The following is a 17,492-nucleotide window of genomic DNA, read 5'->3' on the forward strand; positions in this document are numbered from 1 at the left end:
CTTTGTCACATGGCACTTCCATATTTCACAGGCTCTCTTTGCAACGTGGCAGAAAGGACTACATGAAACATATCATACAGGAAACAATCCAATCAGTGTGTTCTAAAGATGTTATGAAACTCTGCTATCATAGCTCGGGTCTTGAGCCAATAACTAAGAACTTGGGTAATTTAACATAATCAATTGTATTCATTTAAGAAATGAAGAAATAGTTTGAGTAACTATGGGTTACCGTGAATAGTGTATGTTCAATGCAATCCATTTCTGACATGCCTTTGATCTTGAGTCTTAGCTGAAGTTTGTGGCGCAACCTGTAGAATACACATAACATAGAGCTTGCATTGGGCCAGTGGTTGCTGATGTGGCTATTTCAGAGGGTTAGGGCATGTCAACAATGTTTTCTTTTTATTGAAGACAGCTACTGGTATTGTTGCAGCAGCGAAGGCTACATTCCAAGCAAACATAACTGGGCGAGTGCTGTGCAATCCAAGTTCGTGAGTTTCCTTTTAAAAGTAGCTGGTTTGCCATTTGTGCGATGTTCTCCACTCCATCTATAGTATGATTACAGTGTAGATGGGCCCAAAACTACAAAAGAAACCCTTCTACAAAAGCATGTAACATTTGTTGCTAATGAAAACATTGTCCCTAGCGTGGTTTATTGATTTGTGCCTTTGAATGGGCTGCTGCACCAATTATGATGAAATTGGCATAGTTATTGTTGCAATACGGATACTACTACAGTTTCATAATATAATGATTGCATAACTATCACCTGTAATATTTATTTGAAGTTTACATTTGCTACCATGATGGTGTCACGATGGTGCCGCCCTCGCTGGCGCTTCTGCTCTTGCTACTGCAACAGGCCATGGGTATCCACAGGGCACGATGGATACCCATGGGGGCATGAGTATCCATTAACATCCAGTGGGCAATTCCAGAGTATAGCATAGGACACCCCGGCAAGAGAGTGTCACAACAATTGTTACCAAAATTGTATAAGTACTACCTCGCAAGTCTTTGATTGACTCCTCTGTACCATATCCAACGGTATGTCGCAGTGTGTGCATATGAGCTACCCGAGATGTCAACGACTACACATTGGGGTACTTGTTTCTTCACAATGGCTCGTTATGTACCTGCTCACATTCAGTTGATTGTTGCAAGCAATGCTGGCACAGCTAACTTGTCACACAGTGAATGTATTGATTGGGTAATAAACAGCAGCTTGTTTTTTACAGCACTTGTCATAGGAACTCACTGGGTACCTATCATGACTCTATGATAGACACCCAGTGATTTTAGTGGTGCTGCCATGACTAAATGTACCGCAAGACAGTGATGGTGAAGTGCTAGTTTCCCTTTGGAAAACTTAAACCCCCAACAAACTGCAGCATCATGGCATCAATGAAGAATACCAAGAGTAGTAGTACCTCTTAAGGAAATGGCTGTGGTGCAAGACACAGTTGGAAGCACGCATTATGATTAAGAATCTGCAAATTTAGCAGCATCAAACGAAGTGGGATGTGAAAATAGCGAATAAATTATACCATTTTTATCTTAGACATTTTTTGTTATGTTTTTAAAATGCTAGTCAGTACCTCGTCATGCACTCTTGAATTTCGTGCTCTTCAAACTCCAGCATATTATGAATGGAACTTGTAAACATTTTAGGCCTTGTACTCTTGAATTTCGTACGTTTCTGAATGTTATGAATGGATCTTGCAAGCACTTTAAGCCTTGCTACGACAGCACTGAACGGGGCAGCATAACAACACATTGAGAAGCGCAGCAGTTTTATTTTTCCAGCCAATAACTCTCTTCTAGCCTTCAGAAGGCACTGCAAGTGTCCAGAGAACCACCGAAATTAAAAGCAGGGAGTATACAGATTAGCAGTACTTAAAAACATTAAACCTTGAGAAGAACTCTTCAGATACAAACTCCAAAAATTGCATAGTTTCATGCAGAAGTTGGACACCTTCTGTGGAAGGCAGTGTTTTGAACTGCACTTGGCAGAAACCAACATAAGGATCTTCAAAGCTCAGTACATGTAAATTCAGAGCAACCTAGATTAATTTAATTAAATATTCTGATTTCCAGAGATAGCCATACTCTGTAGATGCACTCAATACATTACTAGCATGCAACAAATTACACTGAATTATAATTTGTTTTAGACAGAGCCACAGGAACATGTGAATTAGAAAAAAGAAATGGTTTGAATTGAGAGCAACCTATATTAATCAAATTGAATATTCTTTCACCAGATAGCCATACTCTGCACAAGCATTTAACACACAACTAGCATGTAACAAATTGCACTGAATTAAAATTTAAGAGAGCCACACCAACATGTAAATTAGAGAAAAAAAGGTTGCATACAGTCGGGATAAAATGAGTGGAAATGACTGATCATAATTAGGCGTTGTGATGCAATTATGCTCATTTGATATTCTAAAGCAACACAAAACATTGCTTCACATCCAGTTAAAATGACATCTCTGCTGGAATTGATGTATTTTCATGGACACTTCCATAAATTTGAAAAAAGTCACAGTATTGCATATAAACACTTTGTAACTGACCACTGAATTATTTTTAAGCTCGTAGAAAATTTTCTCTGTTAATGCGGCAACTTCCGCCGAAGTTGGACGTCAGTGGATTGCCCTGCCTCTGCACCTCATTTTGCTATGTTTTTTACATTCATTTTACTCCTCTACTTTTCCAGCGAAGCCCATTGGTTGCTTGTTTAAAGGGTTGAGAACTACGATTCTGTTCATGCAACACTCGTTCCAGCATTACGCGTCTAGAACATAAAGCAGCTGCTAAGGTATGACGCCTCTGAGGGCACTAAGCAACGGACCGCTGCAGCGCTGTTTTACTCTTGAGCAAGCTTCGATGACTTGTACTGTAGGTAATCGTCCAATTTGAAGAGGGACAACGCCGTTTCATGCACCACACCCGCTTCAGAGAGCGGCGCGTGGTCCAGTAGAATAAGCCTGTCGTCGTCGTCGGTGTTTATCACGGGGTCGTTGGACTTCGCCTTATGAGGCAAGTGCTCGATCTTCAGCGTGTCGTACGGATACGTTCTCACTGCCGACGGTATGCTCGTGTCGTTTTCCAGCGAAGACAGTACCGCCTTCTTGAACTCTGCCGCAGTTATAGCCGAGGACACATCTCGCATAATTACGTGCCGTATATTTCGATGCTCGAATGAGCGTATCACGCGCACGGTGAGTATGAGATTGTCCCGTCGAGTGTCCCCTGACATGACAAGCTGGAAGACCGCCGTCTGCCAGCTAAACACTATTTATGTGAACCAACACACGTCACACACCAAGTTCTTTTCTTCCTCTGTGGTCACTGTCACACATGTCAGGAGCATAGAGAAGGAGCGCGGCAATTGATTTGGGTGTTGAGTGGCTTGATGATGATAACTATAAAAATAGTGCCGTTTGTCACACTTAAAAAAAATTTTTTTCATCTGTAAAATAACTTCAAAACAAATAAAAAACGTGCACTTTTAAATATGACTTACATGTAGTTAAAAAAACAAGTACGAAACTGACATAGTTATAAGAACCTTTAGCCACCAACCATATCTTTATTCAGTGCAAAAAAAAAAAAAAGATAACGTTGTTGAGTTGTGCAGGAATGCCGCTTGAGTGCAGCACAGTTGTACCGAGCATTGCGTATCGCTGTTTTGATACATTGATAAATAAATCATGTTTATTCATGTTCTCTTTGTATCTTTATGATGTCTTTAGATGTCTGAGTCATATTATTTTTTTAGACTTTGTTATTATTTTTTAGACATTTACACAACCAAAAGCGCAAAGTGATGATGATGATGATTAAAGGCCTCCCCTTTGAATCGGGGTGACGGCATGCGCCATCTAGCCTATCTTAATAGTTCGAGTTTAAATTCTGCCCCTCAACTCGGATGTCTTTAATTTTGCCCAGCCGCTACTCTTGGCTGGGATGTTATTTTATCGACTTCTCTGCTTTTCCTCCACCAATACTCCAGCCGCTGCTTAGTAATACCTACTGCTGACCAGTTAATGCTTCCATCAACCGCGAAGCCCAGCGCCTCAGGAAGTGTGACCTTCCCCCCATTTCTATCCGGCTGAATCTTTTGACATTCCATGACTATGTGGTCGATTGTTTCTTTATTTATGCCACATCCAACACATGTCTCATCCTGTGACGAATATTTGCTCCTGTAAGTTAGAGTTCTCAAGCAGCCAGCCCGCGCCTCAAAGAGCAACGCACTACCTTTATTGTTGTCATAAAAGTTCTCTTTCCGGATCGCTTGTTTGCTTGCCTTGTAGATTCCCAGCGATCCCTTCTTTTCCATCCTCTCTTTCCACATGAGCGTCTCTGTTTCCCTCACTTGCTTTTTAACTGGCCCCCTTTGCTTATTTGCCGCGGTCAAGTTATATTTAGTCGCCAGCTTTCGCGTCCTCTTCCGCCATTTGGTGTCCACACTTTTCAGGTACAGGTATCTGTGCACTCTAGCTGCCCAGTTCTTCTCATCTAAATGTCTAAGTCGCTCCTCAAACCGTATTTTACTTTGTGCTTCCCTCGCCTCAAATGAAGCCCAACTCATATCGCCTTGTACAGCCTCGTTTGTAGTCTTACTGTGAGCTCCCAGAGCTAACCTGCCGACTGCCTTTTGGTTAACCTCCAGCCCCGACAGGATATCTGACTTTAAGCATAATACGGCATTAGAGAACGTGAGCGCCGGCACCATTACCCCTTTCCAGATGCCTCGTACTACCTCGTACTTATTGTGTCCCCAAAGTGCTCTATGTTTCATTACTGCTGCATTTCGTCTCCCTTTCAGTTTGAGGTGTTCTTCATGAGCATTCAGGTAGCCTTTTCCTTCATTAAGCCAGATCCCAGATCCCAAGTTTTCCAGATCCAGCCAGATCCCAAGTTTTCTGCGTTTGTGCTGCACTCTTGCGTCAGTCAAGGTAAGTAATTTGCGCTGCTGTGTTTTTGTCGGTTGTAGTAAGACACTGTAAAATGTGATTTCCTACTCGGGCTCTAAAGGCCTGCAGGTTTCATCCAATCAACGGTTTCGTTTTTCCTCTCGCGATACGCCTGCGCTACTTGAGCATCAACCAAGCAACATTGAAAAACCGCGAAAGGCTGCACGCACCGTGACGCACGAGGCACGATTCTCGTCGGGAGCCTTCATCGCGCACCTGGCTCTGAAAGGTTCTGTTTTGAGTCTCTGCTTCTGCTATTTTTGTGGCGTAAACTGCGTAACTGGTGTAACTGCGCTGCTCAAATGTAGTACTAACTGGCATTTTGTATTGCGTCTAATAACGGTGTAAGTGGAATAGGGATGCTAAGTGTCTAGGGCGGTGGTGATTGCATGTTTTGATCGCCGTTTCGTGAGTATGAGCAGCTTCGGCTTGTTTTAATGTAATATATCGATAACTTTAGCATAAGCTCTTAACCAGCTAGAGTAATCTATGCATGCTCCCCCTTAGGCGTGAAAATAAACCGCGAGCTGGGGCTCGCGGGCGCGGCTCAGTGGCCTCAATTGTAGCGGCATTGTCAAGTGCGTTTTCATTCTTGATTTGCAGACCGTTCTTGCGACAGCATGGTGATTCTTACCAGCTTCCCGCCGCCCGACGAAGGCGTCCGTCACCGCGAGGAGGCGACGGCCGCATTTATCCAAAGCAGAGACCTTGGCAAGGGAACGCTCTACATCGCCGAGAGGTGCGTGATGCTGGCTGTTTCTCTTGTACCGTTACAGCCTAGAAATGGTGACTGGTTCATGTGAACGGGTTCTGGGATACCTGGAACAGCCTGTGCGACAATTTAGGAGACCACCGTCTCTGGAAGAACATAGGCTCATGCAAATCAATAGTCTGATATGTTCGGTGCATTAAAAAAAGCTGCTTTTGTTCGGCCCGACCAGCAGTGACCTTAACTTAATTTCCTAGCCTTTGGACGAGTATGTTAGCAGAAAGCATTGTATAAATACTAAAGAAAGAAGGTTAGTGGTACACAAGATTTGTATTCTACAATTTCCTTCCCTCTGAATGTTATCACTTTAAGCTGCATCTGCTCGTGCGTGATATTGAAACTTTCAGTCAGCAGTTTATATACATAGCGTTTCTCCCTCATTAACCAAAAAGTATGTGTAGGCTGCCTGCAAGGTTCTCTCTCTCTTTTTTTCCCCAGAAATACTGAAGCTCATGTTATTTTCTTTTCTATTAAAAGAGGGAATACACTTAACTCTGAATTTGTTGCACTTGTTTTTATTCTTGTCACGTCAGTGGTTGTTATGATACGGCAGATGTAGCAGGTGTGTGATATGGCATAAATATGATACGACAGGTGTGGTACACATGATTACTGCATTTTGCTGAAGAGGAGTTGTACACACTTGCCTTTAAGTGCATTGGGAAAGCATGGTTGATGCAAGCTAACAGTGCATGCCTGTGGTATGTGTTGAAGCTGTTTGTAAACATGACATGTAAACGAGTAAGTACAGTGCTCAACTTGGCTCTCTATAACGACGGAGGGTCGCGCGCAGAACAGCACGAGCGACATCTGCAGTCGCAAATACGCCACATCTGAGCATGCGCGGTGCCAATCATGTGCCTGCCCTGCAGTTTCCACCCTTCTTTATCACCGCGGCCACAACGGCTGCTTTGGCCGTCGAAGCGCTGTCAACATTGCAAAATCAAAATAAAACAACAATAAAAAAGAAATATTCTCGCTTCGTGATATCACATCACAGCGACAACGGTTTTACTTCATCTTTCTATCTTGTTTTTTCGCGAAATCGCTCAGAGCGCTTTCGTCAGCCAAAGCGGTTGTTGCATCCGCGGCGCTAAACGGGGATCAGTATTGCAAGGCAGGCGCATCGCTGGTGCCGCGCATGCTCAAATGTGGCGTATTTGCGACTGCAGAAGTCGCCCGTGCTGTTTCGTGCACGACGCTCCGTCGTTATAGACAGCCGAGTTGAGCACTGTACATACTGGAGTTCAATAATTGTCCACATGTCCATGCTATGGCACCATCTGATGAATGCAAATGACCTTCTTGCAATTAGTGCCACATTTTTTATGGTTCTTCATGGTTCAGGCACTACAACACAAAGACATACGCACTACAGATGGATATGCAAGTCCTTTCAAGCATTTTAAACCAAGCTGTGACATTGGTAGAATAATGAGACTGCTCCTGTATGTGTCGTTGGGCAAAATAAAACTAGTATATGGATCCTTCTTTCCCAGTATTTGCCACATTCAGTTGAACATGGTAGTGTTTCATTTAGATAAATAAATTATTGCTTTCGGGAACAAACAACTGAATCATTGCAAGTGCCAAATGTGTCATCCAATAAAGCTTCCATTCCTATTCATCTCATCCTGTGTTGCAATTAATGCAGCCGTGTTTCGTGGGTCGGCCAGGACAGCTCTGGCTTTTCCCTGGAGTACCCATCGGTGGCACTGCATGCTTTGTCGCGGGACCTGCAGTCCTTTCCAGAGGAGTGCCTCTATCTGATGATTGATGGCGATCTGGGCGAGGGTGAAGAAGGTTGGTGTGCTGCCGAACCATCCTGTTACAGTTTCTCGTCAAAACCTTGGAATTCGTTAAGGATCATTGTTTCGATGCATATGCTTGCATAATGTTTCAAAGTACTAACTTGCTGCTCTAAGTGTGAGGGTGCTTCTTGTCTTGCGATCGTGTCATTTTATTCTTTTTTCAAAAAAAGCATATATTTGGTGTGGCTTATGTTTACAGTTTTTTAAATGTGCCTTAATGCGTGCTGAGGGACAAGTTGGTGGCTGCAGAAGCTAAACTGTAAGAAAAACATGTCTTGATGTCTCGAAAAAAAACAAAACAAAAAAACTTGAAAACCTTGAAGAGAAGAGTGCGATTGCATAAGCAGGCCCCATTCACATCGCCTTCAGCCATATTGCAAGAAAAGGAAAATTTGTGCACGTAAGATTGGCTATTTCAAACGGTTTCAAAGTACAGAGTGCCCATCATGTCATAATTCTTCCTGATTCGAATTGACACAGCACCCTCTCTCTACACAACCTTTAGGTGCCATGCACATTTGTGGAGCTGTACACTTGCAATGGGGGAACAGCTTTAAACCACCCACTTGTTGCACAATTTGCATGTTTTGATGCTAGGTGTGATCAACTATTCTGTATTACATGCATTCACAAGTTTCCTCCCACTACAGAAAATTTTTTTCGAGTTTTTTTTTATGCAGTAGTTTCAAGCCCTGGCATGACTTCATCGTAGAACACCTCCTTACTTAGCAGAAGTCCTGGGTTCCATTATCACCGAGACCGAAGATTTCTTATTGCTTATTTATTTGCATCTGTTTCGAATTTTTGCTCTCAGACAACACCTATTTTTTTGCTCAGAACCAACGACCCCAATTTCTGTAAAATGAGCTATTTAATGCTATCACTTTAATACTATTACATATATTAGAGTGATTGGTACCATAATTAGTCAGCCGAACCTGGACATGTCAAATTGTTCACTCTATAAAATATTCCTGACATCCCCTTGGAAATTCTATGCTGTAGAACTGCCAGGCAGTTATGTTGAATTCTGGTTCACCTTCATAATCTGCACATTGGACATTGTACCTGTTGCTATTGCACTTTTCCTGCATAGTTTGTGGTTGCTTGTCATCAAATCTGTGTAAATTTTTGCCAATGCTGTCACACATGGCATTGAATTTGGAGGACACATGAAAGAATATGAGCAAGGCGTGGGACTCGTACAGCAAAATTTTATTTATTTATAACAGCACTGGATTTTCTTTAATATGCACGACTGCAATGCAGCCGTGTAATGCGGTGAATACTACTAGCGGCAAAAACTGAATTATACTACGTGCCTGGAGCCATTTGCTTTCGGCAAGAAAGCTTCACACCCTGCTGCTTCAAGAAAGTGAAAGGCCTCCTGGTCTGTAGGTGCAGGAGGGCTGGAGTAACCCTTCGACTGGCAGACAGAGACCGAGCTTCCGCGAGGCTGACGGGAGACTGCTTTTCCACATTTATTGCAGGCAGCTTTATGGAAGGGGAAGATGGGCTATTGGCCAGCTGGTCACACGACCGGCATGGTCACTTCAGGTTGGCTTAGGAAGCAGGCATAGGTGGAGGCCTAGCTCTATCTAGCGGCATGTAAGAGGCATGTATCAGTGTGTACCACACTGATGCATTTAAATGGCACCAGGGGTTGCACTGCACAAAAGCGTGGGTGAAAAATTAGTAATGAGGAATTTTTGGTTCCGAAATGCAGCCTTCAGGAACCAGTGCCCCTGGTTTTCACTATCTCGAGAGACTCGGACGTGCAGTTCTCCAATAGGCTTCAGATGCACATATTTGATAAGTCAAATTATCAATATATCAAGCTATTTTCCAACATTGCGCAGGTTTTACATAACTACATTTGACTGCATACTATGTTATGCCACTGTGCATATTCAGAATACGTGAAAGCACCTTTGTGAGCAATTGTGCCCAGAATCACTATTTTTTACTAATTTTGATCATGGGCCCTCTTACTTTGACTATTGGTTACATGTGGTATATACTGCTACTTTACATTATTGTGTCTTGGTACACACGTATGCACACATACACCAAGAGGTCTTTGTCGCTGTATTGTGAGTGAATTGTGCTACAACTTTCTAATGTGTTGAATCACCATTCACCTTCTCGACTATTTGTAGAGTCCAGCGAGAATGGACAGGATGATGAGCAACCTGCTTCAGAGGTCCGCTTTGTGCCAGATGACAAGTCACATCGTGAGTGAATTCACTTGCTCAAAGGACGCTTGAAACATGTAAACATGTACCTTTCAAAACATGATAAATCCAGCATTATCTTTATTCACTTTTGCATTTTCGTGCTTGTAGCGTAAGTATATTCCATAATTTCCTGCCTTTCTGTGTTGCACTCATAATGCTTCTAGGTACATGTGAAAGGAAAGGCTGGCATTGGTGTTTGACAGTGTTTGTTAGATCGAACAAATAGAAGTGCTGGTTAAATTACAATGGGCAGTTTGTTGTTGGCAAGAGCTAATCATGCTTTTGCTGTCATGAAAAATAAAATCGGGGATGATGTTGGAAGGTTTCTTTAACAAGATGTAAATTTACAGTTTACTACCCTGCAGGGAGCCTGGAAAAAAAGAAACAGTGAAATAAAAGAATAAGTATGAAGCAGCAAGGCATTCACATGCAGGCCTTGCTGGATACTTGAACTGCATATGAGGCTATTCCACCCAAAGCTATCATCATTTATTTAAAAATACCTTACAGGCCCTTGTTGCAAAGCATTGTTGCAGGGCATTGCAGGTCATCACCTTGTCATGCCATTTTGAAAACTAGATATAATTTTATAGTTGATACAATAACATAATTGCAAAACTCCACCCGCTCCTCTGCCTTTGTCAAACAGAGAAGTAGGGCGGAGCGGAGCTTTCATCATGCTGTCACCCACATACAACCATAAGGACCCTTATGTGTTCTTTTCATAGCAGTTTGACTAGGGGAAAGTAGTGTGTGCAGAAACAACATGCAATCTATGCCCTTTTTTTCTTTATCTTGGTTCATTTACAGCATTTTTTGTAGAAGGGGATAAGTGGCATACAATAGCAACACTGTATCAAATTTTTCTGCATTATGGCTTTGTATCAAAATTGGAACCATTGCAGATTTATAGTATGCCTAGATTTTAAAACAGTTTTGTGTAAACATGAATTCACTCACGTGGAAACCTGAAACATGAATTTTTCCATGTTGATACTCTGTAACAACGTAGTTCCTTCTCTTTTTTTGGTCATCATAGATTTTGCCTGAAGTAAGTAAGCAAAGTAAACATTTAAAGTTCTTTAGCCACGCAAGCATTAACAGGCAGTAGTACATGACTGTCTCCATTGTTCACTGCAGTGGAAGCTATGTACAAGGCCATGTCGGAGTGCCAAGCCCTGCACCCAGATCCCGCTGATGTTGGCGATTCAGATGGTAAGTCTTCTGGCAGTTTTGACTGATCGAACGGCTGTCTCAAGCTGACATGCACTTTCTCGCTCTTGTGCAGACGATGGCGTTTATGAGGATGCTGACGAGGAGGACGAAGGTGCAGAGTATGATGTTCGAGCAGCCGAGCAGCAGCGTGGCTGCCACCAGCTTGAGGCAGATGCAGGTGCTGCGATTTGTTCCTACTGTGCAACTCTTCCCCATTTATTTATCTGCTCCGTGTACATGTACACATTGTCAGTGTTTGTCGGTGATCACTATTTCAGCGAGAATTTCAGCAGAAACTGTCTCTGCATTGGGCGACTTAGATGTTACTGCCACGAAGGCACTGAAGTGACACACCTTATTGCCACCGCTTAAACAGGTCATGTAATAGGCATTTGCTGCTGCCAAGCTTTCTTTGTACATGCTGTGCCTTCTAGATGTGTCTAAGTACAGTAGAATTTCGATGATACAGCTGCAGTTGATCCCAATTTTGCGATATACTAGTTTTGAAGTTCGCAATGATACAAGTTTTGAAAGTGTCCCAGATGGATTGCATTACATAGAGTATGGCATGATTTGGGATTGGGCAAAGAGTTTCTAAATTCTTCGTGGGCAATACAAATATGCAAACTATTGGTACAAGCAAGTGGGGAGAGTACCCTTTGCACCCACAGCCCCCCCCGCCATCCGTTCTCCCTTTTTTCAACCTGGAGTCTCTTCCAACCCAGCCATAGGGATAAGTAGCAAGGATGTGAGGGAAGGAGCCATGCAGCATCTTTGTTTGCTCAGTAAACTGTAATTCAGCGCTTGCCTGAGCAAGCTCCCCCTTTCCAATGTTGCTTTCACGAGCTTACTAGTGTGCTGGTAGGCTAGCACATCACCCCACCAGCAGGACAAATAGAGTGTGTAAAGGCAATGTAGAGGACGATATTGTGACTATTGCAACCATAAAAAAAAGGGTCAAATTTGGAAAACACCTACAAAATGGGCACTCCAACTAAGCACCTACATGTGCCGGCACAGCCCAGCCAAGTACAAGACCTTTTTCTTCGTCATCATTTCTGCACCTGTCATGAAAACATAATCTGTTGCTGTGTCCTCATTGAAAAGGTTGTTTGCATTATTTTTGCAGGCAACGGTGACTGGGAAGCTGGGGACGAGCCCATGGAGACGGGGCAGTTTGAAGACGCAGAGCCAGACCATTGAAATTAGCTTCCTTCAGTAAGCAGTTCATTGCGTCACTTTCAACGTGTCACCCTGCTACTGTGCCAGTTAGATTTGCTGGCAACATAGTTTACATGGTTCTTAAAAAAGAACCTTGTAACAGACTCTTCTGTTTACAGCTCTTTTGAAGCAGAAAGAATGAATTCTTGCGTTCATTGACAAGCAGGAATGGTGCAATGGTGTTTTCATGAATTACTCAAAGGTGTTTGATAGCATCAGTCAAGAAATACTTTTGGAAAAGCTGCTTTAATGAGAACTGACAGACAATTATGCCAAGGAGAGTATAAGGGATACTAGAAGTAATTAGAATGCCGATGTGAAAAAAAAAAAAGCCCATAAGTTTAATTTTTATTCTTTTTGGAAAAGCGGGAGTTATATGCTATTCGTGGGATTCCAGCACTCCTAAAAACTTGCCTACAATATCGATGCCAGCATGTAGCAATAGGAAACCTTGTGTCTACCTGCCAGAGTGTCACCTCAGGAGCCCCCAAGGAAGTATGCTAGGCCAATTATTGTTTCTGCTATATATTAATGTTATAACTATTATAAACGACAATCCAATTTACATCTTGTATGCAGATCACACAAGCCAAGTAATGACATGCAGAACCAGATCTTCATTGTTAACGAAACAATAGAAAAACTTTGTGCATGGAGCACTGCTAACTGCCCGTTAAAAAATTCCAAAAAAAAAAAGCTGTGTTCCATGTTCAACAAAGTTTGCCTATATTAGAGCCAGTGTTGAAGTTTAACGATGGCAACATTCAAATGGTTGATACTGTAAAAACGTTACGAATACTGTTCAATAAAAACATCAGCTAGGATTCTTAAGTTAGCTCATTTGTGTTTTGCCAGAATAAGTGTGTTGGCATTCTGGTGAAATTTCGCTCATGTACCTTCCTGTATCCATAAAATTGTTGATCTATAACACTCTATTTATCACATATTAAGTGTTGCTTTTTTATTCGGGAAAATACAACATCAATGAACATTTACAAACTGCTCATGCATCAAAAAGAAAGCATTACGTCATATCACGTGTGCTGATTACAATGCACACACCGCTGATCTGTTTCGTCGCTTTAAAATTATTCTGTTGCCCAAACTTTGAGTATTTTTTATATATGCGATACAGAAAACCTGTTTATAGTTGTGATCATGCATTCCTAAGCATGTCATCTGTGCGAACGAATACCATTGTATACCCATTTTGCTGCAAAAAGTATTGGCACATTCCGTTCTGTCGTACTCAGCATGGGCAGCAGATATGTCATGCACATTCAGCTTTGCTGAACAGGCTAACCTCGCAAGACATTCAAGTAGAAACGTGCAGTGCAGCATACATAGCATACGAGGATACTGCATGCCATAATGTCAGTACTGTTTCTCCACTACTATAAGTGTTTTTAATGTATTTGTAATTACTGTGAAGCTGTTAATATTGTATTACACTGCACAGGCCTGAAGATTGTTTTGCAATGTTAAATAGTTATTATGTCTTGTTTGCGTATATTGTGGCCATTTTTGTATGTTTCGTATTGGGGGGCTCAGGCACTTCTCAAGTGAATTGAATTTCACTTTTTGCTCGAGCATTTCCGCATTTTTCATGATGCAGGTAAATTTCAACTTTAACTTTAAAGCAGTTCTGTTCTTGAAAACACTAAGCCAACAAGCTTTGAAAACACTGTGCAGCTTTTCTCTTATGTTTAGCATTGTAACTGTCCTTTAAAGGGCCCCTAAACCACCCAGGGGTCGAAATTTAGTTGAGGTGATGAAGTTGTGCTCGAGTTTACATTGAACACGTAACCGTGAAAAATTTTCGAAACGGTGCCGTAATAGCAGAGTTACACGCGTTCGATGATTGAAACGCGATGATCGCTTCTTTCTCTTTTTCTTATGCTACCTTCTTTCAAAACCGCTTGGCTCCTCCTTTGAGTCAGCTGAGTGCCTCTCCTCATCTCGCGTGGCATACGTCATTGCTGACGTGCTGTTCGAGACAGCGTCTACTTCCGGTTGCCGCGATCCGCCACTCCGGCACCCCAGCTCGCCATTTACTGTGTTGTGTGTGTCATCTGGGTGCACTGATTCTTGACTAGCCGCTGTTGCTGTCGTGCTGGCCCGTGCCCCTATGCTAGTGACTTGGCGGTTGCATTACGGACCGCAGATGTTGATTCGCAAGTGGCAACACGATCAAGAACAGCAAGGTGCACGCGAACAGCTGTTTGCAGAGTGACCGGCAGTCGTCGGTTGTCGTTTGGACAATCGCAAGCATCGAAAGCAGTAACGTCATCGAGTTTCACTGGTGATGTCACACATGTCAGTGGCAGGAATGACGGGGACCGGAAAGGAGAAGCTATTGTTTTTTCGATATTCTTGCACCCGCTACCTGTAGCCCTGCGGCGTGTCGCATCGTTGATCGCGGCGGCATTCCGCACGCGATACGCTTGTTTATTTGAAATGTTTGGGAAAATATTAGAGGGGGTTTAGGGGCCCTTTAACAACTTCAACATAGGTTCAAGAAATTCTGGGAAGTGCATGTTAGCAGCTGCCGCGTTGTGACAGCTATAAAAAAAAAAGAAGCTTTTCGAAAAAGAACACTCATTCATCGAGCACATGTTTTTATAGATTTCATGATTTAGAACTAACCTAGGAGGTAAAACACAAGGAGATGTTTTGCCCACTGTTAAAGCAAAATATAATGAAGCTTGTGCACCCTGCAATTAAAATAATAATGTAGTTAAGATGAGTACCTCTTGTTTAAGGTTATGCATTTTCAGGTGTGTTCGAGTGGCTTGCTTTATTTTTCTTTTTTCATTGCTGCATTCCTAAATTTTTACATTGCTGGAGAATGATGTACTCGTGTTTAAAAGATCATGGCTGAGTGTCCGCCAATAAACCGCTTAACAATATGAATAATTTACAAGAGCACAAGAGACCTAATAATAGAATGTTTTAGCAGTACCAGTAGTACTGTACCATTTGTACTACGACATCACTATTCTGTGTTAGCATACCAAAATCCAAACGCATTTTGAACACACAAGTTTTTATGTGTACAGTAACATGATGAAATGGTGACAGTGTCTAATACAGGTCTTGTAGACTAATGTCTTCATGCAGACTGCAGCAGTAAGTTATTGCTGGCCTTACCTTGTGGTAAACCAACAACACCGCTAGAACACCCTAGTATCTGCTTTTGGTTCTGGCTGTGCTGCCATTGGTTTGAACATCATGTGGCTTTTATGTCTGCAAGGATGCATACACATTGAGGTTTTTATAAAAGAGTCGCCGACGTGAAAGATGAAATGGAGCATGGTTACGAGCAGCTTGTAGCAGACTGCTTTCGAGAAGTTGTATGAGATTCCTGAATGCCACTGTACATAATAGGCGTCAGAAGTGAAATGTGGTGCATGCTAATTACAACAAGCCAAACTTATATTTTACGGCACTCCATTGTTCAATATAGCTCAGGAGACGCCTAATTCAATGAATCTTCAGGTGTGGTGATTTTGCAGTGTCCTATGCTCAGGCTTTTTTTATTTCCCATACATAGATTGGCCTTGAGCCAATCCATGTTTCTAAATGTATTATATTGGCTTTGTGAAGAATGCTTTTAACTTAACTATCTTGTGTTGTGGGCCCGTGTACTCAGATTTGGGTGCACGTTAAAGAACCCCAGGTGGTCGAAATTTCCGACGTCTCTCATAATCATATAGTGGTTTCGGGACGTTAAACCCCACATATCAATCAATCAATCTTAACTATCTTGTTTCTTTCTTTTGTTTCAGCGTTGCTGGACGCTTCTGCTATAAAAGGCAGTGATATACAGAGAATACATCTTGTCATTTGCATGAAGAAATGGCTGAGCGGTCCATTTCACCAACCTTTGTTCAACTGGTTGGTAGGATCAATGAACAGCGGGAGGATACTGCAAAGTTAGCAACATCACAACGAGCGGCACCTTGTGTTTGCTTGCCTGAAGTCGTCTCCTTGTCTGCGTGGAAGCCGAATAGACATTGCCTGCTGCTTTGTTTACGTTATGACGCTGCGGCGATTGCACGAGATAAGCAGAAATACATTATGCATATGGAGAGCACCTTTACTAATGAATTTGACATCACATAATACACTGTATTTATCGCCTCCAACACTACACTTTTGCTCAGCCAAAGAGAAAAGCGTGTTGACCTGTTTCGCATGTATGTGCTATGTGCCCATTATGTTTCTCATTCTTTACCTCCTTGAGGAGGATCATGGCAACGAATAAACTTTGTTACTCATTCTGCATTCTGTCTTGTCAGTTTTGTTAGTATCACTGCATGGCATATAGGTTATGATGGCAATGAACAATTGGATACCTCTGCCTCAATACTGTAGCAATGTATATTCTTGAAGGGATCTGACCTGTTCTAGAAAACATTAAATTTTTTATAGCTTCAATGAAAATTTATTCTTTTGTAAAAATTGTTTTTGCCGTGTTCAAGCGTTTTTTATGTTAAACTTGCAGTGAAAACACGTTTGCATTTTCATTTCTATAGGGATACATGGTGTTATAGCTCTGCTTTTGAATTATTATTGCTTCTAGGGAGCTGTGGTGAAATTATTTAGAGTTTGTAATAATGTATTCCACAACACTATTGTATTCCTTGGTTTCTTTCCTAGTACAAATTTATTATTGTGGAAAATTGTGTCAAGCTTAGCGCCTGTAGCATTCTGGTACCGAAGTTCGTACAATTTTTTCATCCAGCTGCATAAGCATGAGGCGACGTGGACAGGGCGACACAGGTGGTTGCACCCGAAGTCCAGGTTAACAAGATTGACAGCCGACTAGCCCACCTCTGGGAAGCCAAGACGTAACTTCATGCAAGGTGGAAGACGCAACAACATAAAGGCTTCGTAACATCGCACAGATCAATGGTCAGCTTTGAGAGCATTGCCGGAACTTAAGCCGCCAGCAGTGGTACGACATCTACAACACAATCGAAGGGCAGGTGCACAATGCAATCATGTGACGCCGCCTGCGTCACCGCTATGCGCGAGAAATGACCCGCTGTGCAGAGACCTCTTCGTAGAGTTCGGACCTCCTGGTTCAAAAACGTGGGAGAATGCTTAGTTGGGTATAACGATATTACCAAGCACTAAACAGTTAGGCAGGCGGATGTGGCCCCTACCTCACCCCAAGCTGAAACGATGCCAGGCAGTTTGGCGACAGCTGTAGACAAACACGTTCCTCGGTCCGGTGCGA

General features: G+C 42.4%; 1 protein-coding gene across 4 annotated transcripts; it reads left to right on the forward strand.

Annotated features, from left to right (window-relative positions):
- Nucleotides 1-4,594: 4,594 nt before the first annotated feature.
- icln (chloride nucleotide-sensitive channel icln) lies at nt 4,595-16,534 on the forward strand. Of its 4 annotated transcripts, XM_037412565.2 has the most exons (9): nt 4,595-4,976; nt 5,056-5,223; nt 5,598-5,733; nt 7,418-7,566; nt 9,734-9,808; nt 10,952-11,026; nt 11,100-11,204; nt 12,156-12,244; nt 16,036-16,534. In XM_037412565.2, the coding sequence occupies exons 1-8, from the start codon at nt 4,811-4,813 to the stop codon at nt 12,227-12,229; spliced, it is 948 nt and encodes a 315-aa protein (XP_037268462.2). In that variant the 5' UTR covers nt 4,595-4,810; the 3' UTR covers nt 12,230-12,244; nt 16,036-16,534. The 4 variants fall into 4 exon arrangements, with proteins under 4 accessions (XP_037268462.2, XP_075746312.1, XP_075746320.1 ...); XM_075890197.1 differs by lacking the exon at nt 5,056-5,223 and having other exon boundaries at nt 4,914-4,976; XM_075890205.1 differs by lacking the exons at nt 4,595-4,976; nt 5,056-5,223 and adding an exon at nt 5,263-5,338.
- The last annotated feature ends 958 nt before the right edge of the window (nt 16,535-17,492 follow it).

Source organism: Rhipicephalus microplus, chromosome 1 (assembly GCF_043290135.1).
Source record: "Rhipicephalus microplus isolate Deutch F79 chromosome 1, USDA_Rmic, whole genome shotgun sequence".
Lineage (NCBI taxonomy): Eukaryota > Metazoa > Arthropoda > Arachnida > Ixodida > Ixodidae > Rhipicephalus > Rhipicephalus microplus.

Coding starts and splice junctions, on each gene's coding strand:
- icln (XM_037412565.2), top strand. CDS start 4,811: ATGTTTCATTACTGCTGCATTTCGTCTCCCTTTCAGTTTGAGGTGTTC. Junction 5,224..5,597: donor CGCGCACCTGGCTCTGAAAG/GTTCTGTTTTGA, acceptor CTTGATTTGCAG/ACCGTTCTTGCGACAGCATG. Junction 9,809..10,951: donor GCCAGATGACAAGTCACATC/GTGAGTGAATTC, acceptor TGTTCACTGCAG/TGGAAGCTATGTACAAGGCC.